Consider the following 27,122-nt stretch of genomic DNA (forward strand, 5'->3'; position numbering starts at 1 on the left):
CCTGTGGCCATGGCCAAAGACCATTTTTAGTTGTGGTCTTGTGAGTGGGTTTCTAAACCTTGTGTTCTCTAAGACCTTTGGCACACAACAGCCCTTCCCTTTGCTGTTGTGCGCAGTGAGCAGGACATGGCCTTCCTCAGCTCCTTCTCCCTGACCTTCTGAGTCACTGTGCAGCTGCAGTAGGGTTGGTGCTATGGTGTGACAGGCATTGGTGGCCCCTGGCATCATCCTGAGGTCCTCCACTGTAGTCTACCTGGGAATAACTGAATGTCAGGAAATTTTCAACATCTCAGTGGTTTCAATATTCTGCCAAATGTAATCTGTAACACAAGATCTAATTCACTGCTGTGAAATCAAGGCTGATTTACTGACTTGTGATCATTACAGTTTCTTGCAAAAAATCTTATGGCCGCATACTAACACACTCAAGATTTTGTTCTGCTTGTACTATAAATGCATCAGGCTGCTCAAATGTGCAGGTACTTGTGTCCCCATCGGAAGAAGGACGCAGAGCTGTTGGAGAAAGTCCAGAGAAGGGCCACACAGATGATCTGAGGGCTGAAGCACCTCTGCTATGAGGATAGGCTAAGGGAGCTGGGGTTGTTCAGCCTGGAGAAGACTCTGAGGGGACCTTAGAGCTGCCTTCCAATACCTGAAGGGACCCTACAGGAAAGATTCAAAGGGACTTTTCATGAGGCTTTCTAGAGGCAGGACAAGGGTGAATGGTTTGAAGCTGAGGGAGGGTAGGTTCAGACTGGATCTTAGGAAGAAGTTCTTCAGTACGAGGGTGGTGAGACTCTGGAATAGGCTTCCCAGGGAGGTTGTGGATGCCTCCTGTCTGTGGGTGTTCAAGGCCAGGTTGGATGAGGCCTTGAGCAGCTGAGTCTAGTTGAGAGGCATCCCTGCCCATGGCAGGGAGGTTGGAGCAGATGATCTCTGAGGTCACTTCTAACCTAAGCATTTTTATGATTCTATGATTCTACCTGGAAAGTACTTTGAGCATCAAGGTGTGCTTTTGGAAAGTATCAGGTAGAACACCAAAATGTTTTAGGAGAGAATGGCAGAAGAATGATAATCAGAAGGATGAACTAAAAATATTATACCCACTTTTTAGGACTTTTGAACATTTTAAAAAAATTTCTTTCACACTTTCCACAATATAAAAGTCATTGTTACACCAGATTCAAACACAAGGTAACATGCCCTAAAAATTGAAAACTGTCAGGTCAGAAACAGAATTACTTCTGAAGATGAAGATGTGTGTATTTTACATGTGCTGTCTGTGGTTCATCTGACTGCTCTTTAAAATAGGATTTGCTACTACTGCTACAATACATGGTTAGATATTAAGAAATTTTTTTTACTTTTCCCCTATGCTTGGAAATGAATAATTTTTTCCTCTGTACCATGTACAGCTTTTATTTCTGTTACAAATATTTGCTTTTTAATCTGTATGTAAGAAATACAAGGCTGTAAGTATCTCATCATTTAAATATACATGTTTATGCTCCTCTTTTGAATGTGCAATTTGCGAAAAATACCAGGTGTCTCCTTTTGTCTGGTGCTTAGAAGGTTTTAGTGCATTTGTTAATGCATGGGGAAGTAAATTTCTGTATTTGAAGCAAAAGAGTGTAAATAAAAACTGCAGTTTGAGGGTCAGGAATCTGTCTAGGTTCCTAAACTCAATGTCATAAGTTGAATGATTTGTGTTTATGCAAGTGAGCAGGCTACAGCTGTTGCTCTTGAGTTGGCATTTTCTCAGGCTGCCAGAAAGCATCTGCATCACTGGGCATGTTCTGTATATTAGAGTGAGAAGGACAAGAACTGCAGGACCTTTACTCTCTGCAGCTGATCACAGAGGACAGCTGATTCTGGTTAGGAGCAGAGTGTCTCTCTTCAACCTCTACATCTCTCTTGCTCTGAAGTCTCCTAAAAAATTAGCTGGATTAAGGACAGGCTGGTCTGTAAACAGAACATGTTGCCAGAAACAGTTAGTGATATCAAAAGTAGTAGACTAAGCTGGGATCCTGAAAGAGCAAAGATCTGTCTGGAAATTCTCAGCCTCTGGGAACTGGGCATACTGGGCATACAGGTTGTGTTTTGTGCTGGGCGGGGGGAGCTGTGGGTTTTTTAATTTATTTTGATTTGTAGGGTTTGGGGGTTTTTTTGTATGTGTTTGAACTTGGGTTTTGTTGGTGGGGGTAGTGTTTTTTCGTTGGTGGTGGTTGGTTGGTTGCGTTGGTGGTTCTTTTTTTTTTGTTGTTGTTGGTTTGGGGGTTTTGTTTTGTTTAGTTTTTTCCCCTTCTTTTGATTATGAAATTCTGCTGGGTTTTTTTTGCTTTAACTAAAGATGAAATTATTCATAAGCTTTTTGTAAACCTAGAAAAAAAGATTTGAAGTTATTGACAAAGCAGCACTAATAAGATTATGAAATTGTAATTGGTAGATAAATAGCAATAGCTGTAAGGAGAAATATATTTTAATTTATGGCTATTTGTGCTGTGCAGTGACTTTCAAATAATTAGGTAGGAATGTTCCTTGTTACAGTAAAATCTTTATGCAGTGCAGGTCAATAAGACTTTTGGCAGAAGGTTCAATAGCAAATGCCATTTGAAAAAATGTTTTAAGGTTGATTGTATGAAGCAACAATTTAGGCATCTGCTTGCAATTTTTCATCTGAGGAATATATGCCAGAACTCAGTGCAGTAATCCTTTTCTATGTTTTTCCTTATGTCAGAATATGAGAGAAAGAAGAAATGCAGTTATTTATAGACTTTTTTTCCATCATTACAAATGTGATACATACTCCAAGTTAAAAGAAATGAAAGAAACTATATTGAGCAATGTTTATTAATCATATTGAATAGGATTTTTAAGTATGCTTTTAGTAGTGGAACTTGATGCACTAGTTGTTTTTTCCTAAAGTTATAGTAAAAGTGGCAAATGCAGGGGTTTAAACTCAGGATTTTTTAATGAGATTTGAAGTGTTATGAAGAGATGTATCAGCTATGACTTTTTTCACTGATGGAAATTAAAATATGTACCCTCATTTGCTAGAACATCTTTTTCAGATGAAAGCACTATTAGAAATAAATAACACAAGATTGTATCATATGTGTACGATCACTAAGTGCAGTTGCATTTTATTCTGGTTACACCTGGATAGAAAACACCAAGCATTAGAGAGACCAAGAATTTTTGGTTTAATAAACAGATGACGAATTAGTATGAGGTCATGGGTATCGTATTAGCAACCCCATCTATCAATATAGTGTGGGGACTGACCTGTTGGAGAGTAGTGAAAGGGAAAAGGATCTCAGAGTCCTAGTGGTTAGAAGGATGACCATGAGCAAGCAGTGTGTTCTTGTGGCCAAGAAGGCCAATGCCATTCTAGGGTGTATTAGAAGGGGTGTGGTTAGTAGGTCAAGAGAGGTTCTCCTCCCCCTCTACTCTGCCCTGGTGTGGCCACATCTGGAATATTGTGTCCAGTTCTGGGCCCCTCAGTTTAAGAAGGACCTCAGGGAACTTCTTGAAAGAATCCAGTGCGAAGCCACAAAGATGATTAAGGGAGTGGAACATCTTCCTTATGAGGAGAGACTGTGGGAGCTGGGGCTTTTTAGTTTGGAGAGAAGGAGACTAAGGGGTGATCTCATTAATGTTTATAATAACGTTTATAAAGGGTTAGTGCCAAGAGGAGGTAGTCAGGGTCTTCTTGGTGATGCCCAATGACAGGACAAGGGGCAAGGGGTGGAAGCTGAGGCATAGGAAGTCCCATGGAAACATGAGGAAGAATTTTTCCACTGTGAGGGTGACATCACTGGAACAGGCTGCCCAGGGGGGCTCATAGAATCTCCCTCTTTGGAGATATTCAAAACCCACCTGGATGAGTTTCTATGTGATCCTAGTGTTAGTGATCCTGCTCTGGCAGAGGGGTTAGACTAGATGATCTTTCAAGGTCCCTTCCATCCCCTAACATTCTGTGGTATTACCTAATAATGCAGTATTTAGATAGCTATGTAGGTAATTATGTAATAACAATATGGTCCAGTTTGGTGCAGAAGCCATTTCTGTCTATAATCCTGTGTATATTTTCTGAACTGTACAGATGTAGCCAGTTAGTTGTTATGAACTGGTTTTAACCTTTGCAGCTATCAATCGGAATGCTATTATAGCAACTGCATGTCTTAACCAGATAGCTCTTTGAGCTTCTGTCATCTATTGTGGCAGGTACATGAAGGAAAATGAGCTACTGAGACTTTATAAATGATTAATTTCTTCTGTCAAAGCAATATAATTTTAAATAATAGTTTCATTCGTCTTTTCCTTGACAGGAGGCATTGTTGATAAGGACCTTCGTCACTACCTCAATTTACGGTTCCAGAAAGGTTCAGTGGACCATGAGCTCCAGCAGATCATAAGAGACAATCTCTACCTCCGTACTGTGCCATGTGAGTAAGGCTGAGATGAGCAATTCTCTTTTCTTAATGGCAAATGCTGTCTGAATTAATGCACTTGAGGCTGTTCGCAAGGCATGAAATGGTGAGCTGTAGATGTAGCAGACTTCCTGTAAACAGATCTGTGGCTTGGTTCGTGTTGTCTCTGTTATTGCTGAGAAACTGAACTGTGTAATGGTGAATTAATTTCTGAATATATGTGGTGTTTCCAGAGTTGTGGTATTCATAAACAGTGGTTCTACAAAAATATTTTTTTTTTCTTCTGGAGTTTTAGAAATCAAAAATATAAAGAGAAAAGCAGGGTTTTAGGGTTGTTAAGTGGATGTTCAACAGAGTTCACAGTATTATATATTGCATCGTAATAACATGGGCTTTAGAATACAATAGGGCAACAGAGGAAACATGAAACAAGAAATTTTGTTGTTTAGGTGCAGCAGGCATGCCAATGAAATTCTGTATTTTCTTGCATGTGTGTTCTTCTGCTATCACATCATTCAGTGGTATCTGTATCGGAAATATTCTGAAGCTGCTGAAATTTCTGAAGCTGTTGACGTTTTTTACCTGCTTCTGCAGCAGATGTGAAGTTAACCAGAGCAGTGCAAGCTTTACCTTGCCTGTCTGGGCCATGCCTTTCAGAATGGCAGAACTGCTTGGCTGACAGACAGTGTGTCATTTAAAATGGACTGATATTCTTCAGATAAAATAATTGTGTAGTAGACAAAAAAAATGGGCCTTCTGATTTGTGCAAACAAAGAGGTGCACCTTTGAATTTTCAAATTTGACATTGGGATGATGGGCAGAGGAAGGTATGCTGAGTTAGTGACTGTGCTGTTTATATGGTAATGAGTGGATGCTCTTTGAAAGCTATGTTGTTCAGAATGCTTCTGTAGGTTTTTTCTTTTACTACACTAAAGAATGGAGCTTTGAAAAGCTCCGCCAAGGAAAGTTGCTCAAGCACTTCTCTTTTCTTTGGGAAGCGGAAGAAAAAGAACATCTTAATTTCAGGAGTCCCTTCATCCCTGGTTAGAAAGGAATGTGGAAAAAAACGTTTTGAAATTATTACCTATAAATCAAAGCTCTTACGTTTGTGTGGGATTTGTGTTAAGTTTCTCTGAAGGTGCTGAGAAACATGACAGCTGAAGTGCAGATGGAAGTCCTGTCTGGAAGGGTCGTTAGTATAGGAGTATACTTATTGTAGGCCGAGGACATGCTTTTTAATGATGGAGATCCAGATTAAAAAGAAGGAAAGCAACAATGTTGCAACTACAGCACACATGTAACAGATGCTGTCTGTTGATAGTATGGACATGATGAGTACTTTGGGGATTTGTTTTGGTTATAATTAAGGAAATAATAAAACATTTTCATTTGCCAAGGGAAATACAGTGCTGCAGGTGGGGTCTCACCAGAGTTTAGGAGGGAAAACGTTCTCAAATGCTTTATTATTTTTTTCATATAATTTAACTAATTTTTAAAACATGAACTTACTTTTCAAGTGTGCTGATATCCAACATGTTCTGATTTGGGCTGCCTTGGGGTGTTTTGAAGCTCTGTATGTAGACTAAGAGTGGTTGTTTTCCATCCAGACACTGTATTTTAGAACTGTTACGGAGATTTCTTTAGCATGCACCAGTAATATTTAACTGACTATAGCACTGCCACAGGTTCAGATAACAAGTACAGACTATGTACTTATTACAAATCTTGCAGTGGATGCTTGCACAGCAAAAGCAGCATTCCGTTTAGTCAAATTCTTGTGCAGAAAAATGAGAAAGATAGCTGTAGGCAATACAGCTGTTGCTCCCAGTGACAAGGTTGCAACATAAAGAGGGGAAAAAAATGCTGAAAAACGGGTGGCAACCTTTTTCCCTTTAAAAGTACGCCTACAATCCTTCCTCAATTGTAGAGGTATAACTGCCAGTGAACCAGGAGGACTTTTGTAAGAGAGTCCTTGACATTGAGGTTTTTATCTCTTCTTTGCTTTTTGTTCAGACTGGCAGCACTGCCCTAGCAGTGTGCAGTGGACATGACCACTGCTTTCTCAGCCTTCCAGGTCAAACTAAGGTATCTTTCACTTACGTTAAACGAGTGACTGTTCTTTGTAAAACTAGGAAGCAGAAAACTAAATTCATACCTCTTTTAAATCAGGACATGCCAAATGTTGTTTGAACAGGTAAGCCAGTATTTATTGGATAAGAATTGGAATTGTACATTATACAAGTATGCATTCTTGTGTGCACCAAAGGATGGATAGGCCAGAAATGCATGACATGAGGATAACAGCTCAATTCTGCCCTCAGAACCTATGGCCCCTGTGGATGGGATGAACTGTTTGGTTTGTGACTCTTGGGACTTCTCTATTTTTACTAATTCAGTGCTACTTTCTACCTAATTAGAAATGACTGAGCAACCCTAAAAGTCAAATGATGCTTTCCCTAAGTGGTTGCAGTTCTCAGTGCCATGTTAAATTGATTTTCACTGCATTGTCAACAGGAATTACACGCATGTATCCCAAGGCAGAACATGTGATTGTATTTGCAGCAGTAGAGATGCAGCCTTTAGCTAGCTCTGTCCCCAGAGCTGTGTGACAGCAGTAATGAAACTGATACATAAACAAGAAAATGAGAAAGTTATGTTAATTTGAAGCTGAGATAGAAAAGCAATAAAGCTTCCAACACTCAAGGTCACAAAACTGAAACTTTTTTTAAAGATGCAGTGTTGCAAATAGTATGAAAATATGAACTCTTGAGAAGGAGGACTGGGCAGTGATCTTCTGTCAGGGCACAGCTCTTGATTCAATGCAAGCACGAGGACACAGCTTCAGCTGTTGGGAATCCAAAAGTAATACAGATAAGAAATATGCTGAGCTTCTCAGAGGAAAACACTGCTCTAGGGAAAAAAAGTATTCACAGACCTCCAACTTCAGAAGACCTGACTGTAGTTTGTCTCACTAATTTTATTGTAATTTTTCTGTTGTATGTGTTTCTAGCATAGTTTGTGTACCCTAAATTTATTCCTGAAGTTATTTAGGAGCATCAGCCATGGAGGCTGTCTTACAATGCAGAATAATAAGGAGTGGTAGTTGTTAAACACAAGTAAGCAGTATCTGATGCTCTGACCAAGTCCAGGGATATAGAGAAAGGCCACAAAATGCATCTGGAACTGTGAATGCTACAGGCATAAAACAAATTAATCATTCTGCACTTTGTGCTTGTTAGTGTCGTCAGCGAACTGTGATTGCCGTGTGGGTAAGAAGCTTTCCAGTCCTTACTAATGCAAGAAGAGAGAGCTCTAACTTTTTGTCTTCGCAGAAGTAAAGCTTTAGGGAGAGTGTGTGACAAGTAAGCAGTTTTGGTGGTGACAGTCATGGTCAGACCTGTCTCTGATACGTCTTTCCGAGCAATTGCAGATTCCATTTCTTTAAGAGCTGGCAACATGGTGGAGTTGTTGTTGAAAATAGTCTGTATGCTTCCTTCCCAGGCAGGGAATATGAACTGATAGTGGAAGACATTATGATTAAAAAGCGCTGTGAAAGTCAAGCAATGACAAGCTGATTCACTGAAGTAAAAAATCACCTATTAATTTAAAGAGATTCTGTTGGCATTTCCTGGGATATAACCTCAGAATGACAGTAGCTCAGGTAAATTACTCCATCCCACTGCATTAATTTACACCAGTGGAGGATGCAGCCCAGAAATGCATCCTCCAGTGACCATGTGTCAGAATAGATAATGTGAAATAATTAGGGGGGGGAGGAAGATAGGTGTAAGGAAATTTCATTCCTAGTGTTTGCATTCAGGAAAATGCTGACAGAATGAAAAGGGCTGGGGGTGTGGCTCAGGCTTATTGCATTGAACAATGCAGTGTTACTATGAACACAAGTCTTGGAGGAAGGTTGGTTTAAGACATTTGTCAACAACCTAGGTAAAAAGGGTCAGTTTGTGACTGTGCTGTATGCTAGATGTGAGTGACCACAGGCAAGAAATGCAATTATTGTGTGCTGTAGTTCCCTGCATATGAAATAGTGATAATCATAATGATTCCTCCTTTTGCTTAGTTTGCTCATTGGCATAAAGATTGCTCTGTGTTAGGTGAATATAGGCAATGCAATGAATTGTAAACGTGAAACCTATGAACACTTAATATCTTCCCTTGTTGCTGTGATTTGTTTATGTTCTTCAAATAATTAGATTCTTGGGTTATTTTGAGTCACTTTAAAAGTCTCCTTTTCAAACATGGCTTTGTTCTGTTTTGGTATAATTTGGTCTGTGTTTAAATATGTTTAACCTACATTCTGCAGTACTCTCTGTGTATTGCTTACTACCAAAGTCTTAGATACTCCATAGTGCTTCTGTTTATTGTCTAGTCCTCTTCCCAGAAGAAAAGGTGTTTGTAGTGATTTTTTTTCTTTAATTTTGGTGGTTTTTTTCCCTAGACTTGCCTTTGTCATGTATTACAAAGGTCAGTGCCATTAGCTTTTTCTTTTTTGATTGGCTTCTGGTTGGTTGGTTTGGGGTTAGTTTATGTTTTGCTGGGAGCCCAGGGTGGTGGTGTTGGTTTTTGTTGTTGCTGTTGGTTTCATTTGATTTCTGGTGGTGTTTTGCCAGACACTGAACATGTCCCTGCCCATGACTGGAAGTGACCATGGAGATCATCTACTCCAACCTTAGCTGTTCTATGACTCTAGGAAGTCAGTAATATGTGTTTCTACTTGAAGCAGCAATTGCTGCAGGGTATTGAGGACACTCAGCCTTGAAGGAATTAACTCCACACTTTCAGCCCTGGGAAAAAATCTCCATCTTCAAAAAATTTTGGCAGAGAGGTGTATTACATTAGGAGACCACAGTCATTCATTATCTTCTTGATGAGTACCAGTCAGAAGCAGCAATTCACCTCCAGGTGTGTATCTACTGTTATGATGAAGCTTGGGTCTCTTCCCCCTCCTCTCTGGGCTTGGAGCTGATAGATGTTACCACAGAACAGTGGTTTGTGTTAATCCTTTTATATCCATCACCACAAGAAGGGAGTGACAATGTTGAGTAAATATTGAAGACAATTCCAATTACATACTCAGATTTTAATTTGTTTGTTAATTGAAAGGTGAGGAAAGAGTGGCAGAAGTCAAGTGAGCAATAAATATGCATTGGATCAGGATACTTCCCAGACAGAAGCTCAGTATGGGTAGTTCTGCTGCTCTAAATGAGGATGTGAGATGTATTTGACTAATGGATATTTGGCCTTTCAGATTTCATTTGTAAAATACTTTGTTCCTCTTCAGAAAAGTGTATATCCCAGAGCATTTGAAGGGGAATGTGTGAAAAAGGCTTGCCAGTGGTTTCATGCATTTTCTTTATCCTTCAGCATCAAAAGTATCTTTCAAGAGTCGAAATTTAGTGCGTGGCTTTGTTCTTAAAATAAATAAATTAGAAAGTCCAGTCAGTTAGAAGGTCTGCCAGTTCGACATCATATGGAACTATTCTTAGGATAAAATAACCTGTGCTTAGCACACTGTGCTGCCAAGAACTGTCCACATCAATGCAAATAACAACACCTAATTCTAATGACTACTTTATTCTTGCAGACAAGCGTTTGTTTTTGCTTAAATTTGACTTTGATGGCTCAGAATTAGAACAATATAGAGGAATGTTCTAGGGAAATGTTCTTGGGTTTGGGTAGCTAATGGAGCACAGCAGCACGCCTCCAAGGTGTATTGAAAGCAAAACCATTGGCAAGAGTATTCAGCCTTTTTTGTATCTCAAGCAAATTAAACCAAATCAGGTAATTACGTGAGATGAGAGCCCCACTGTGTTATGTGCACAGCCAGCCACGTGGACCAGAGCACCTCTGCTGTGAGGATAGGTTGAGGGAGCTGGAGTTGTTCAGGCCAGAGAAGAGAAGACTCCAGGGGGACTTCAGAGCTGCTTTCCAGTACCTAAAGAGATCCTACAGGAAGGCTGCAGAGGAACTTTTCATAAGGGTGTTTAGCAATAGGACAAGGGGGAACTATTTGAAGCTGAGGGAGAGTAAGGTTAGATGGGATCTTAGGAAGAAGTTCTGCAGTACAAGGGTGGTGAGACTCTGAAACAGGTTGCCCAGGAAGGCTGCGGATGCCCCTGCCTGGGAGTGTTCAAGGCCAGGCTGGATGAGACCCTGAGCAGCTGAGTCTGGCTGAGAGGTATCTCTGTCCATCTTGGGGAGGTTGGAGTAGATGATCTCTAAGGTCTCTTCTAACCTAAACCATTCTGTGAAGATGAGGAGGCCACTGCTTCAAATAACAGACAACCTAAATAGAAGAGACAAAGAAGAGTTGGCAAATAAAACCATAGCACAGACGGAGCCTGAGCTGACTTGCATGAGGTGTAGTGCTGGTTAAACTGGTGCACGTGGACCTGGCTTGCTTTCCCACTGATAGATTTTGTATTCCTACTTACCTCCTGGAACCATGCATGGTACACTGTCCTGCTTCTGTGAAGAGGCTGTGAATGTCTGGTTATAAAGGGATTGGCTGATGCATCTCTGTATTGACTTCCATGTGATTTTTTTTGGGGGGGGGAGGCGGGGCTTTTTCTGTTGCAGAGCAGGATGGAAAAGGCTACGGTCAGCACCATGCTGCGTCTCAATCAGTGGGCACAAAGCATTGCTCAGGTTCAGCGTGTTCGGGCAGCAAGCACTCTGTTGCCATCAGTGGATGAACAGAAAATTAGCTACAATGTTATCTTTATTAAGATCTAGGGTAAACAGATTCTCAAACTATGTCTACAAACATCAGTGCTGATAGAAAATACTGTACTGTTTGGTAGCCATGAGAGGGAAAACACATCATTTCTGTCAGCTTTTCTCAGAAATTTCTCAGCTCAACATATTGAGGCCATCGATTCTCAGATATTCAGTGAGTAATACAGCTGTTTTACACACTCACCTTAAAATAACAAGTATCCAAATGAAATACATACTGTTCAAGGCAAAGGGAAGATAGAATGTGTCTGATGTAGTATAACTGGAGTATGAGGTGAGAATATATTCAACAAAGAGAAGCAGCTCTGTACCACTTATGAATTTACAGCTTGAATGTCTCATAAAAGATCGTGTGAAGACATTAGGATAGTTTCATTGGCTGTGCAGTTACAACAGTTTGTGTTTCTCTGAGATCCTTATACCCAAAACACATCTGTAAGAAACTGGGACTGCTTATTCTATTCACATTCTTCCCACTCTCTCATTCTCTCTGCTTCCTAAAACACTGTTTTTCTCTCCATTTTTTAAAATTAAATAATCCAAAATAATACTATTTTTTCCACCATACTGCTGTGCAAATATAAACGATTTATATAAAAGATAATTAGATATATTGCCAGCTGGGGAGTTGCTATAATACCACTACAGTTCATTACAAGTCTTTTCAGTAGCCAAAAAAAAAAAAAAAAAAGGCAGGAAAAAAATCTGAAATTGCAAATCTGACCTTTTTTAAGTGGTTCTCCTACAAAAGAATATCACGTATCTTCTTTAACTGATGTTAACTGGCATGTGATTTAAACACTGTCTCTGGCAAATAGCTTGAGTTGCTAATCATATCTGTCTGCAATTATTTATCGGTGTTATAACACCTGCTTAATGCCAGATGAGAAGGCTAGTTACAATATTTGTGCTGATCGCCACCAAGATTGATCAATTTCTCTTGAAACTTTGAGGAGGCTTCCTGGAGTTGCAAAATGAGTTATCCAATTCACATGATACCAAAAGGATAAAGGATAGTGGCAGTTTTAAATGAATTTTGATGATAGTACTAAGCTTATTGATTGCTTGAGAACTAGCAGGAAACTAGTGGGGCAATAGCATAAATCTCATAAAGTACCTTGTCTTTGCAGAACAAGAACAGCAAATAACAGAAGAGGACACAATTTACTTGTTAACAAGTTTTTATAGCTTTTGACTCACCTAAAGCAGCTTGAATTTTGGGTAGAAACTGTATCTCCCTGTGACAGTAAACTTTTCCAGCTTGAAGGTCTCAGATATGCTATTGACCTTTTCCCTGATATAACAAAGCTATCTTTGAAATGGTGAGAATTACAAATATTATTAGCAACAGTGGCAGCATTATTGAACATGAGTATCCTCTAGATAAATTTAGCCTTCATCTACAGTCAAATAGGTCAAAATCCTGATTTTTCTTGAGGGAAAATGAGAATGTAACATAAAGGCAGAAGTGCAGGCCAGATTGTGCAAGTTTTGTGGTAAAGCATGGGTAATTTAGTTCACCTGGGGACATTAGAACTGGTTAGACTCAAAGCTGCATTCTTTTGTAACTTTTCATGTCTTTGAATGATCTTTGGATTTGCTGTCTTTCTTGGCCAAGTTCAGGTTCACCAAATAACCAGCTTGCATCCATGTCACTGCACTGCACCTGTAGTTCAATGGCAGCATCACACCAACTGAAGCTCGGGTCCTTGCTAGTTTGTTTGGACACCATGCTCTGTGCCACTGATCCCTTCATTTAACAAGGTCATAGCATATTGCATTAATGAGGTTATACAACTGAGACTAATTGAAAGCTTTTATTCAAGCTTTGAGATCTTTTGGTATGCCCTCACATTTAGAGAAAAAGGTACCCTTCATATTTTCTCTCTTATTCAAGACACAAATGTTGAATTTCAGACTTCTCTGTGTGGCTAGCCAAAGTGAATGGACTAGTGCCTTTAGTCGCACCATGTTTTTCATTCAAAAGTATCCAGGCTACAATGAATCTTTTTGTGGAAAGAGAAATTAGAGAATGAAGATTAAAGAGTTACTTTTTAACATCTGAAGAGGGAATAACGCTTTGATTTCTCCAATAGGGGTGAGATTAATTTGTAACTTCCTGGTGGAAAAGTGCTATGAGGAAAACTCTTCTCTGCAAGTCCTTTCCTTTTTATTTCCCTTTATCCTGAGGGTACCACTGTCCTCTTTTTGTCCCATGACAGTTCATCACAACTTTGTGTTTCTCCTGTAGCTCCAGGTTTTGATTCTACCCAATGTACTTTTCCTTTACAAATGCATTACTGTTATTAGCACATCAGCTGCTTGATTAGCTGTCAATCTAGCATGGGTTATACAAATAATTCTGCCAAATTTATTTCAGTGATTCTGAATAGGGAAGGATTCTTACTGTGGAGATCACAGAAATATATTTTGGTTCAAAAAACATAATTATAATGCAGAGGTTCCAGATTGTGTTTCAAATGAAAGCAACAATGTGGTTTTAAATGAAGACCACTACTGAAATTTCAGCTTCAAAATTCTTGTCTTTGAATTTTGAAAGATTTATATAAAAGTCTCTTGAAAACAATATACTTTCCAGTGAAGTTATATGATATTTTTACTATTAAAATATGTTGAAAATAATCAGTAATGTGAAATTTTCCTCAGGTATTTTCACATTTTTCACAAAAATAATAGATCATTTTATATGTAGGGCCACCACTCATTTCAAATTGTCTTTATTTTCTAATTCTCATTTTTGTTTTGGTTGACTGCTATGTAGTGATACTGATATGAGTTCTTCAGTTCGTGTTGCTACTGACTTGACTGGATGCTTGACCTGTCATTTGGCATTTGTTAATCTTGGACAATCACAGATTTTTTTTTTTAAATTATTTTTTCCAAGCTTGTGATGGTTTGAAACTGTCTTTTTAATTTTTCCTTGCAAAGTTCAGAACAGAGAAAGTGAAAGAATGTAAATAAGTCACTATTGGGTGTAAGAAAGCAAAATAACGATTGTTCTAAACACTTCCATTGGATAGATAGAAATGTTTAAGAACTATTACCCAAAACAAAGTAGGCATTCTGCACATTCTGCGTTCGGCAGTGGGGGCAGTTGCTGGGCTGTCTGGCTGCTGTTTCTTCTTCTCTTCTGGCTGAAGATAACACACTGACCTTGGCAGCTAAGTTAACAACTTTCTGCTCTAACTAAACTCTGCTTCTCTGTCCAGGGGGGTCTGGGGGGAAGCTCCTGGGAGAGGGAGGCCCCTTTGGGAGGGTCCCCTTGAGGGGAAGCAAAGGGAGATCGATTGTGCTTTTCTGTTGATTGTATATATTTGTAAATGTGGTGAATTTTGTATATTTGTACATACCCATTACATTTCATTGTAGATTTTAGACTCTGCTTGTAAATACAGCTTTTCATTTGCTTCCAGACTGGGCTAGCCTGGTTATTGTCGGTGGGGGGGGGGAATTTCAGCTCACACCGACACAAAGCTTTAATTTAAAACCACCCTGCCTTTTTCTCTGCAAAAGAAGTCGTGTAGCTCTGCTTTGAGTGTTTCATCACAGGTGTGTCAGGTCTTACACAGCAGAGCTCTGTAATGAACAACTCCAGCTCCCTCAGCCAATCCTCATAGCAGAGATGTTCCAGCCCTTGGATCATCTTTGTGGCCCTCCTCTGGACTCGCTCCAACAGCTCTGTGCCCTTTTTATGCTGAGGACACCAGAACTGGATGCAGCATTCGAAATGGTGTCTCTCAAAAGCTGAGTAAAGGGGAAGAATCACCTCTCTTCAGGATTTCATTCAAGGAAGACGTGAAATAATGTGGAGTTCCTCATCAATTACCAAAGGCTATGGGGCAGGGAGTTTTTCCCCTGTGCATCATGTAGAATGATTTTGGCTGTGATTTTTATTACCTAATATTTAGTTTATCTTTCTGTGCTTCAAAAATAATGGCAATTGCCTATAGTACTTCAAAATTTGCCAGGAGATCATTAGTCAGTTTTATCTAAAATGCAAATGGATTTGTGCTTGTATCAAAATTTGTGCACTAACCAACTACTATTTAAATATACAGTGCAAATTGTACTGACTCAGAAGCATGGCCAGAAACAATTTAGTAATCTGGATTTTAAAGCTGCCAGAGAATAGTTGTCATTCGGATTTTGTACTTTATAATGCCATGTTCTGGAAGAGAGCAATGAGTTTTGGAGAAAATCCTTCCTTTCATCATCTTCACAAAAAGAGAGCATTTAATTACTCCTGTTCTTTCCTGTCATTATCCTCAATTTGCATCTCTCAACTCTTGATATGTCTGGTGGGCATTTGTAGAGATTTTTACTTTTCAGACTGTTCTGAGTAAGATGCAAGATTATTTCTGGTTTGGATCAGAGTCGTTCATTTTGAACTGGAGAACAGAAGTAGAAGAAATACCAGGATATCTGAGGGATTCAGGAGTGACAACGCTTCCACTGGCTTCTATCTTTTCCAATAGATATTTGAAGTCCATGAGGCACTGGGTCTCTAAGAGCTCTTTTTGCCTGCTAAATTGGGAAAAATTTCTAAGCTTTATGCTTTAAAGAATTAATTTCTGTTAAGTAGTTCCTATTTATTGGAATTCTTTTAAAAGCTATGAAAAAAGCAGGAAAGTAAAAATGGAAGGAGAAGGCTTCTGCAAGAGGCAATTATACCATCTTTCTTTGTCCTTCTTTTGTTAAATGTGGAAGGCTTAGGCAACAATAATAAATATAAAATGTTAGTTTTTGTGTAATCTTCCATTGGCATCATAAAAGAGAATTCTGAATTAAGATAAAAGGTTTAATTTTTTGGAAAAGATTATATATTTAAGTTCTGTCTTCTTTAGGGAACCTTAGAAGAAGATGAGCAGAAAGGAAAATGAAAAAGATAAGTAGGAGGGCTTGTTGTAAAAACAAATATCTTTGCTTCTTGTGCCTGATATCTCTTTGTCCATCAGACAGTGGATTGGCCTGAAATGCAGACACATCACAGGGGAAACCAAAGCTAAACTTTGTCCTTTAGCTCAGTACAGACCTTGGAAATGATACTGTTATTTTTCAACAAGGGTCTCATGCAGTGAGTGGTGTGCCCATATACCAACATTTCCATAACTTTGGGGCAATAATAGAAATTCCTTTAATAACACTAGGTCGAGTGAACCTAATAATGACTTCAAGATTTAAAGACTCTAACTGGAATTCTAGAAATGAGGTTGTAATGGTTTGTACTGAATGAACAAACCTTAGAGCTGCCTTTCAAGGTCGTGGGTAAAGCTCAGTAAAAACATGTTAAATGTTTATGTCCCATGTATATCAATTTCATTTTTAAGAAACAGAACTCCCTTTTAAATTTTGTACAGCTCATTAGTCACTGTAACCTGAGTTTGGAAACATGGAGGGGTTACTGATGGTGTGTATTTAAATGCCTTATGGCCAGAGCCCTGATCATGCTTTCATAGAAAGGCAGAAGTCTTCCTGTCTTGGGCAAGAGCTTCCTGAAGCTCACATCATTGCTGTCATTAAGGACATGTTATGGCATATACTGCAGCGTAAACTTGGTCTTTTACCCTTTGAAAATGTTGTTGCTCCTAAACGATTACCAAATACTAGACAAAAGCTAAATTTTAAGAGGGTAATTATGGGTTTGGAGAGACAGTAAGCTCTTAGCAAAAAATGCATCTCGTGTCCTCCTATCAAGTGACTTGAGTGGCCTCCTAGGTGTCAGGGTATATGATACAGGCAGTTGTCTGTGAATCTGTTCGGGTGGTAGAGGGAATACGTGGGTAATTTCTGAAGATAAATTTATAAAGGATTGTGTGATGCATTCAGCATTTTCTACAATTTCCTGGTTTATTTTTTTTTATATACTCAATCTGAAATTGGACCATTGTTTTGGACTGATGATCATTTAAAATCTATCTATATTCTATGTATCAATATATCATCCTATATATAATTTTAAAACCAAGCAGCTAAAAATATGCACACTGGTTAAAAAAACAAAACCAAAACCAACCAACCAAACCCCAATGTCTTTGTGTTTAATTTCTTGAAGCCTTTTCTGAAGTGATTACTCTTTACTTTCCCATTTCTACTGACACTGATCCTAAAAGCAGGAAGAACACTATTTCTTAGGCTGGCTAGGGCATTGAAGAAAATGAAACACCTCAGGTACTTGAGGGCTGATTTTAATCTGCTGGGTAGGGACATAAGCAAAGTTACCTAGGAAATGTGTAGAAGCACAGTCATAACTTGGAGTAAAGTTTTTACTGCTCGAATGAAATATCATCATGAACTTTCATTGAGCTAAAGTGAGAATTAATTTAGTTCTCTATGTCCCTGGTAGAATTTTGTTAAATTACTACAAGCCATAACTTACTGCATCTTGTAAAATAATGCACAGCTTCCCTAGACAATGCAATGATGTTTATAGCAGCGTGATTTTTTTCTTTCATTATGTGATTCCATGTAGCACCTATAAATATGTAATCTGTGCAGCACTTACAGTCCTTCAAAGTTAAAGCTTAAACACAGCGATGTTGTCAGGTCCATTAAAACAAAGCACTTATAATGCTGGCCAGAGAGCTTGATAAATGCATAGGAGTTATGTAGAAATAAGAACCCTGTCAGCAATTGTGGAAACTAGACTCTCAACCTCATCCTTCTGGAAGTCATACACAGGAGGCTCTGCAGAGCTGTGACACAAGGTTGAAAATGCTTTTTCTTCCTGTTAAGTCCTCCAGTAAAGGTGTTAAATATGTGCTTATAGAAACTGCTTCTGGTTTAGTGCTGGTACAATTCAGGAAGAGGAGAGAAGGGGATTTTATAGAGAGAGGAATGTTTTAAATGAGTTGGTCTATGTTTTTGCCCATACCATGTATGTACATCACTGTGCAGAGCCCGTGAGGCATGAGCTACCCCTGTTCAGACAGTACTATGCAGAACAGCAGCATGTGGCAGGCAGAGAAATGTGTGTCTCCAGACAGTACCCCATATGGTGTTCATACCCCAGTTCTCATTTCATACTCCAAAGAGAGACCACAGAAAATGTGGGAAAACTTTTAAAGATCAGTTTCCTTGGCCAGTATGGGAAGGCCCGCAGCAACAACACACAGTTCTCCCCTTTTCAAGGTGGTGGCTGTGTCTGTGCTAGTAAAATCACAGAGGTGAGCAGAAAATAGTAACTGTAGACTGATAGGGAGAGATTTCTTTCCATTCGACTCCACTTATAAAAACATATGACATAGTTAAATGTTCCATTAGCTGTGTCTTCACTGCTCCATGAATCTTGCACAGAAGTGTACTTCCACGCTTATTTTCCAATGACACATGCTGCAAAGTCTGAGATGATGAAACTGATTCTGAATGATATAGTGCAATTTTCACTTCTGGGAGCTCAAGAGTACCACATCACCTTGGCAAATAGTCTATATCTGCTCTATCAAAGCAACCATAGAACTTTTCAGATATGTCCCTTAGCACACGTTGAAAGGTTTGGTGGGGTTTGTTTGTTTGTTTTCCCTTTTTTTATAGTAGGATTATTTAAAAGATTGGGAGTCAGAGTTTGGGTTATATTCTTATTGTCCTTGGTCAGATTAATGATTTTGGACAACTGCTTTGTTAAATCTGGGCCATAAGCTATGCCTCTTTCTGTGTTATTAAAAAGCTTGTGCAAAGTAAAATGGCCACAGTCCTACAGCATGGGACAGACTAGTAGTAAAGACAGTTCAGCCTTGTCTTCCCATCACTCTCCAGCTCCACAGATGAATTCTGTGAGCACTGGGAGAGGCTGCCTGGAGAGGTTGTGTGGTCGTCTTCTCTGGAGACTTTCAAAACCTGCTGGGTTGCATTCCTGTGTGACCTGCCCTAGGTGATCCTGCTCTGACAGGGGGGTTGGGCTCAACGATCTCTGGAACTGTCTTCCAACCCCTCTCATTCTGTGCTTCTGTGGTGGCATAGGGACGAGATGAGTACTGATAATGAGAGTCTAACTACATGGATTCACTTATCAAGGCCAGAAATACATCAGCATGACTTGTCTGTTCATTCCCTACAGGCACAAGCACTGGCACAACTGCTGAGAATTTGGGCTACTTTTTCATTCACAGAGGCAAGGATTTGCTTCTCTATATTCCAATCTAAAGGCAAATACAGCAGTGCTGCAATATTGCTGCTGATTGGCTACAATGCTGCTATTGTGTGTTGTTCATACACAACACTTGAATGATGGGTCAGGATTCTGCAAGATGTTTCAGATCAGCCATACAAGTAAAAATAACTATTATTCAAGTTATTTGGTGATTTGAGCAATAAAAAGAAAAGGAGCTGGCAACAAAATAAAACCATTGCTTAGATTCTTAATTTTCTTTCCAGTTTTATTTGCTTGGGGGTTTTTTTGTGTGCTTGTTTGTTTTTTTTTTTTTTCCTTTATTGTATTACTCAAATGAAAATTCAGTGCGTGACAGCTGAAACATGCATCATGATGCTATTTCTCTCTAACAAGACTGGATTTTCTGTTTATGCACTGCTGTTTGACACTAAGTAGCTGTTATATTATTTATGATTTATGGTGTTGCTGTTGTAGTCATACATGCAGGGAACGCAATGCCTACATGGATTACAGATGTGAAGGGATCCATACTTCCTTGGTGAGCTACACACAGCATCTTGTGAGATCAAGGTCTGAAGTGCAGTATTCACAAGGACTTTGGTGGAACAGGGGATGTGGAGCATGTCAAAAGTTGTACCTTACTGATTTAATAGCTGAATTAGGTCTGCAGCTGGAACTCCTCTCATCCTCTTCTGGAACTTTTCTGTACAGTGAAATTGAAGTTAATGCTCTTAAGAGTTTTCATTTTTCTGAATATAATATACCAGCACCCAATTCTGCACCAATGTCGATCAGCATAACTTCATTACTCTTGGGGAGTTTAGGAGATGACCAGTCTCAGGCTTTAACCTTGTTGTTATGGCCAGGAAACATCAAGTATCATTTCCAAATGAATATTGAATGCTAGCATTTTTATTGATTTCAATAATACAGATTGGCACAAAGAGCTCCGATCATTGTGGAGCTAAATATGTTCCGGAAATATCAAAATAATTAGTATTAAAAAAAAAAAATCAGTAATTATGCAGCATTTTTCTATAGAGACTGGTGAATGGCTTTGTTCTCCAGAATTGGAAAAGAAATTAGATAACAAGTTCAATCATGCAACTATGAAAGGCTGCAAATGTGAAAAGCAGGAGCTTTGGTGTTTCCTTTAAATATTATTTTGTTATTATCAATTCCACATTTAAACCCAAAGCAAATAAAAATAACTCACCCTCAACTTCAAATTAAAAAAGAAACAACTTTGCATTTATTTGTGTATTTTTGAAATAATTCACTTTTGCAAGCTAATTTTTCTGAACAGTCAAGTGCCAATTGTCATAAGTGCTGCCTGAAAAAGGATACCTATGCCAAGGTTATTTCTATCTCTTCCCCTCATTTTTTTCTTTAATCTTTACCACTGAAAATAAATGTCATGTGGTTTCCTAAATGCTATTATAAGCAATCGCTGGCCTCTATGCACCTGTAATTGAGGACCTACCTATTCTTCTTTTCACAAAGTGACAGAGGTAGTAAAAGAGAATGGAAAAGACAGAAAGAGTTGGCAGTGATAGATGATGACATGTTGGGTGGAAGATCCAGCCATTGATATCTCTCCTCCTTCTGTAAAGTCAGAAGCTGTAAATACAGTCTTTTGGTCAGTGGAAAGGTTGAATTATACCTTTCAGATGAAAAAAAAAAAGGCAGAAGTGGTAGAAATTGTGTTGCATGGCTTCTTCAGTCAGTGGGATGAATGTGACAGGGTGAGAAGACAGAGAAAAGTGAGAGGAGCGATCCAGAAAGGTGGCTGGTGGCGTTGGTCTGGAGGTGGCTGTAGATGACAGAACTGAGCAAAAGCAGAGGAGGGAAGATGGCATTGAAAAATCAGGAGGAGTAGTACAAACACAGGACGAAGATTTCCAAACAAAGTGGGGAAGGCAGCAGACAACCCCAGCCTGGACCAATTCAGGGGAGGGATTGTAGAAAAATTAGAAGTCTTGTTAAGAGAGGGCAGCTGCCCAAGCAGTGGCCCTCACGTGCAGGTATTTTGGTGAGACAGGAACTTCCTCTGCCAGTACTGTTGGGGATGTCTGGGAGGTTGCAGCACTAATGTAGGTATCAGCCAGAGGTAGTACAACACACTCAGCTGATGTATGAGGTATGGTGCCACAGTAACATGGCGATCCAGCTGCATGCCCAAACTGCTAGCAGGTTGAGCTTGTGTAGACTTGCACTCCTATATGTTGATTTTCTGCATGAGAACTAAGAATCAGAAGAGACTGATGTGATACTGCAGGGCTGTTGTGATCATGGGTTCAGAGAGAGCAGGAGAATAGATGGAGGAGGTGAGCCTAAGGCTCTCTAAGGTAAATGAATAAAAAGAAGATACAATTTTTGCCAGGCTGATTGAAGAGGCAAACCTGTGGGGAAATACTATGTTACAGGATTATTAAAGAATGCAGTATAACAGAAATTCAGAAGGAAGTAAATTAAACCAACTGCTAAATCATGACATTTTCTGATTCTTTGAGTGTTATATTTCACAAGTGTAATAATGTTCTTCTATCATAGGGTAGAAATAGTCATACAACAATTTTTGTTCTTGGAGGAATCAACATTTTTAGAGGGAAAAAGAATGGTTTAGATTTCTATCTTGCTTTGTTCCTGGTTATAGTACAGGCAATGCTTCGGTAAAAAAAGTTTTCAAGTTCATTTTAATGTAACTTAACTACAGCTCTCAATAAATGTGAACACTGTAACAATTTCTTAACAGAAAACCCAGTATCACTTTAAATATTAAAACAAAAATTGTAGCTGGCCTTATCAGGGATAGATTTACACTTCCCCTCCCCCTCCCCCCCCAAATCTATTGTTAGTTTTATGCAATCATTCTGACCTTGTTGGAGAAAAGAACGATAATAAAATATGTGTTGACAGTTGCAGCTAACAGTCTGGAGTGATGCAGAAAACAAAGACAAGGAAAGATTCTGAAGAAGTAGAAGTTTGTTTCAAGCATGTCTAGCCCAGTGCTCATAAAACTGAGATTGTGCTTTTTATTTACAGTAGCTGGGCAAAGCTTATATGAGACATGAAAAAAATAATAATAAAATGTGAGAGAAATATCTTGTGGTCTCTGTGCCAAGCAGGCATTTATATACCAGCTGGGGAAGCCAGTAACATTCTTTAGAGTGGAGCTATGGTAAAGGAAAATAGCAATAATGAATATTTTCTGCTGTCCGTTAGTGTAGATTTTGCTCTTTTAATCTCAGACATATCCCTGGGACTTCTGGTAAAATCAGAAGCATGTGAAATGCTTTGTGGATGCTAGGAGAGCTCTGAAATCCATTGGAATAAGGGAATTGCAATGATGTGCTGCTTAAAAAGAGAAGTGTTTTTGTCTAGGTGATAGTGTGCACTCAGTTTTCAAGTTCTGTCCTTACAGCAGTACCACACAGTATTCTTTACCAAGAAATGGCCATGGACTGGCTTACAGTCAGACATGCTCAGATACACCTCTTGTGAGGAATCAGGAATGACTACAAAGTCTGCAGAAGGAAATGGAGTGGGAAATAAAGAATTATTCTTAGGAGAAATAAGATGATTTTAACCAATGTTTTGCTGTAAAAGAAGAACTTGCACACAGGTACCATGCAGGAAAAAAAAATCTATTTATTCCATATTTATTCTATATTTATTTTCTTTAGAGAATTAAAGCTTTATAAATTACCTGAATGTTTACAATAAAATCAGCTCTGAATCTAATTTATTACTCAGCATTCCCCTTTGGGGTGGTTTTTGGTTGGTTGGTTTGTTTTATTTTGGTTTGGTTTGGTTTTTGTCTCTGCTTTTCCTGCCTCAATATACTAGCATTTGAACAATATAAAAGATTGGACATATGAATTACTTTTTTGGTAATTATCGAGAAGTTTTTCATAGATTATAGAATTGTTTTGGTTGAAAAAGTTTGTCAAGTCTAACTGTTGACAGAACACCATTAAACCATGTCCCAAAGTGCCATGTCTACATATTTTTCTAACACCTCCAAGGGATGGTGACTCCAGCACCTGCCTAGGCAGCCTGTTCCAATGCCTAGCCAGGCTTCCAGTAAGAAATTTTTCCCAATATCCAATCTAAACCTCCCCTGATAAAATTAGAGGCCATTTCCTCTCATTCTATCACTTGATATTAGGGACAAGAGATAGACTCCCACCTCACTATGGTCTCCTTTCAGGAGATACTGGATATCATACAATTGCCCTTGGCTCATGGATCCAGTCTGTCCAGCTCTCTCTGTAGCTTGGTTTCATCTGCAAATTTACTGAGGGTCCACTCCAGCGCCTCATCCAGATCATTGATGAAGGTATTAAAGAGAGCTAGCCCCAAAACTGAGCCCCAGGGAACACCACTTGTGACTGGCTGCCAGCTGGATTTAACTCCATTCACCACCACTGTTTTGAGCCCTGCCTTCCAGACAGTTTTTAACCCAGAGAAACATCCACCCATCCCAGGCATCAGCAGCCAGTTTCTTCAGGAGGCTGCTGTGGGAGACAGTGTGGGAGGCTTTACTGAGGTCCACATAAACACCACCCACAGCCTTTTCTTCATCCACTAAGTGGGTCACTTTGTCATAGAAGGAGACCACGTTTGCAAGCAGGAACAGTTGGTAACTCATGTGTCAAGGCCTTCAATTACATATTTATATCAGAGAGACTTTTATAGGAGAAAGTAACAGATAAGAGAAATACAAAGTATCATTTCAGTAGTGTACCGCCTAGATGTGAATTAGTTCCAAATATCCATTGTCACACCGTGTCTCATAGCTTTCCACTCAGTAAACACTGCGTAAACATTCAGTGTTTTGATCTACGGGGTAAGGAAAATGTCAGTCAGTTCCACAAAGTAAGTTTGCCCTTCATTTTTTTCCAGTTGATTTTCTCTTTTGATAATGAAAGCTTGAGAGTATATGACTCAGTTGAACATGAAGAAGCAAAAACAGGTTGAAGGGTGCTTTGACAAATAAGGATGAAAACAAATGTGTGTATATCCTAAAATGAATATGTTTATTATTTACAGGTTTTACTCAAAGGTGTTTTTTCTGGAACACAAAAAAAGTAAGGGGCTATACTCAATCAGTTAATTTGAGAAGTTTGGTAGCCAAGGGGCTGGAGCTTCTGTAAGATGAATATGTACAACCATCCAGAATTTTCTTCTAGGCAAAAGATAATCAGAGAAAGATTTAATCTTCATCTACTCTGAAAAAATATTAGTAGTAAGTGAAGCATCTACAAGGAACAGAGAACACATTTATCAGCCAGGAAAGTCAGCTCTGTTCCAGAGGTTGAAATGTAAGGCTGAGAAAAAGAAAGATGAATTAGACCTTCAAGAGAATTAAACAAAAGCATAAATTCTTTGGCCACATAAACAGAAATGAAACAGGGAAAGATGAGGTCTTCCTTAAGAGGGGGATGTAAGGTGTAGCAATTGCTCAGACTAAAAAATTGTTCAGTAAGTATCATTCAGAACCTAAATGTGGAGGATGAATGACTGATAAGAAAGTGTGTGTATTTATAGCATTTCAGTTGGGGGTTTTGTTTGGTTGGGTTGGGTTGGGGTTTTTTTGTCCCTTGGCTTTTGTTTTGCTTTTTGTTGTTTGCTTTGGTTTGGTTTTTTGTTTGTTTTTGTTTTGTTTGGTTTAGAACAAAAAGGCAATTTATTGTGTCTGAGATAGAAGCAAAATTAAGAATTTGCCAGGAGATGTAGGGGAGCAGATTACCTCAATGTCAGAATACCTGAACAATTTAAGTGTGAAATAGCAAGTTTGACATCCAGGTTGTTCAGTATGTTTATGATATCACAAATAATATCATGAATAGCAAATGTAGCTCACTCTAGGAGAAAAAAACCTTAAACAAACAAAAAGCAAAAGCCAACCAATCAATCAACCAAAAAAAACCCACCAAAAAAAAAAGTGTTGATTTGTTCAACTCCATAGAAAGCAAAAAAAAAAAAAAAATTGTAAAGAGTCAACACAGCAAAGTCATAGAAATGAATGGAAAATGAGATGAAAGACAAGGCTCTGAGCAACCTGATCTAGAGGAGGATGTCCCACCTGACTCCAGGTGGGTTGGACTAGATGATCTTTGGACGTCCCTTCCAACCCAAACCATCCTGTGATTCTATGACTTCTGTAAAGAGTTAAATATGTCAGATTGCTCTGTTAGTTTTTTGATGATAGGATTATTGATTTGATCACTGAGGAAGTGCACTACACAATGAATCTGTAATTCATTGTCATGTTTGATTTGGAGAAATAGGAAGAAATAAAACTGCTCTATAGGAGACTGGGGAGACTTTATCTGATGTTCTTTGTACTATTTTGCATGAGTGTATTCAAGAAAGATGTAAATTTGAAGAAGCACTCAGAAGATATATGAAGCTGCTCATCAGAACAAAGTACCTTTCTTACTGACATTACCTACATTAATTACCTTGGCAAAGTAGAGATTGATACATAAGAGGAACTTTATTCACCATCTATAGATAGATTCAGGAATAAGTGCCAAGGTGAAAAAAAAATAAGATAAAAGATGTTAAAGAAATGGGTAAAAACTGAATGTGAATGTACTAAGGCTGGAAATTAATAGCACTTTTGAAAACCAGATTTTTTTTGTTTTAAGGGAGCAGAAAGAAACTCATTTTAAATTTCTGAAAGAGAATCATAGAGTGGCTCAGGTTTGAAGGGGTCTTAGAGATCATCTACTCTAACCTCTCTGCCGTGGGCAGGGACACCTCTCAACTAGACTGAGCTGTTCAGGCCTCACCCAACCTGGTGCTGAACAGCCCCAGGCAGGAGACATCCACAACCTTCTTGGACAACCTATTCCAGAGTCTTACCACCCTTGTACTGAAGAACTTCTTCCTAAGATCCAGTCTAGACCTACTCTCCCTCAGCTTCAAGCCATTCCCCCTTGTCCTATTGCTAGACATCCTTATGACAAGTCCTTCTGGAGCCTTCCTCTAGTATCCCTTCAGGTATTGGAAGACAGCTTTAAGGTCTTCGCAGAGTCTTCTCTTCTCCAGGCTCACCAACCCCAGCTGCAAACACAGAGTGTGTTAAAACAAATCATGCGTGATAAAAGGAATGTGGCTGCAGTCACCAAATTGCATAAATAGGCTCAGATCTCCAAAAGATTGTTTGCACAAAGACTGTCATTGCTGGAAAAAAATATAGCAGAAAAGGAACTAAAGTGCTTTGATAGTCAATAGCATAAAACTCTTGTTATGAATACAAACATTTTTACCCAGAGTTCAGGAAAGTTAAAGACTCTTTCATTGGCAATGCTGAGTTAGATACCTATTGTTAGAATTTTAGATGCAAAAACCCTAACAGAGAATTTAAGCACTGATTTTAGGAGTTACTGATAGGCTAATATAGCATTTTAAAGCTGCTTGTCTCTGAGCAGCAATCATCCATCAAGTGTATATAGTCCAACATGATAATTTTTCGTGACTCTAGGAAATGGTCACTAGAAACACTTGTCCTATTTCCATCTCTAACTCTTTATCTGATAATTGAAAATTAAAAGCATTGTTTATTATACTCACTACAAACTCATGTTTATATTTGCTATAGTTTTGAACATATTTCTATAAGCTTCTCCCATCAAAACCACTAATTTGTCATTAGTACTTCTGGGAAGACTTCACCAGAAAGTGGTTGCTAATCTCCTCTCTAAGTGCAAAGAAGCAGAGCCATCAAGAAAGGGGCTTGATTGCAGAATCTATTCACAGGAGGCTTCACATTCTGTGTTATGAGAGACTCA

The 27,122-nt window shown here is 38.9% G+C and overlaps 1 protein-coding gene across 1 annotated transcript in view; it reads left to right on the forward strand.

Moving 5' to 3' along the window:
- MAGI2 (membrane associated guanylate kinase, WW and PDZ domain containing 2) overlaps positions 1-27,122 on the forward strand; it is a 646,435-nt gene that overhangs the window by 167,867 nt on the left and 451,446 nt on the right. The window contains exon 2 of the mRNA XM_054399405.1: positions 4,332-4,448. Coding sequence (XP_054255380.1) covers positions 4,332-4,448 — 117 coding nt within the window. The remainder of the gene's footprint in view (positions 1-4,331; positions 4,449-27,122) is intronic.

This window comes from Indicator indicator, chromosome 3 (assembly GCF_027791375.1).
Source record: "Indicator indicator isolate 239-I01 chromosome 3, UM_Iind_1.1, whole genome shotgun sequence".
Lineage (NCBI taxonomy): Eukaryota > Metazoa > Chordata > Aves > Piciformes > Indicatoridae > Indicator > Indicator indicator.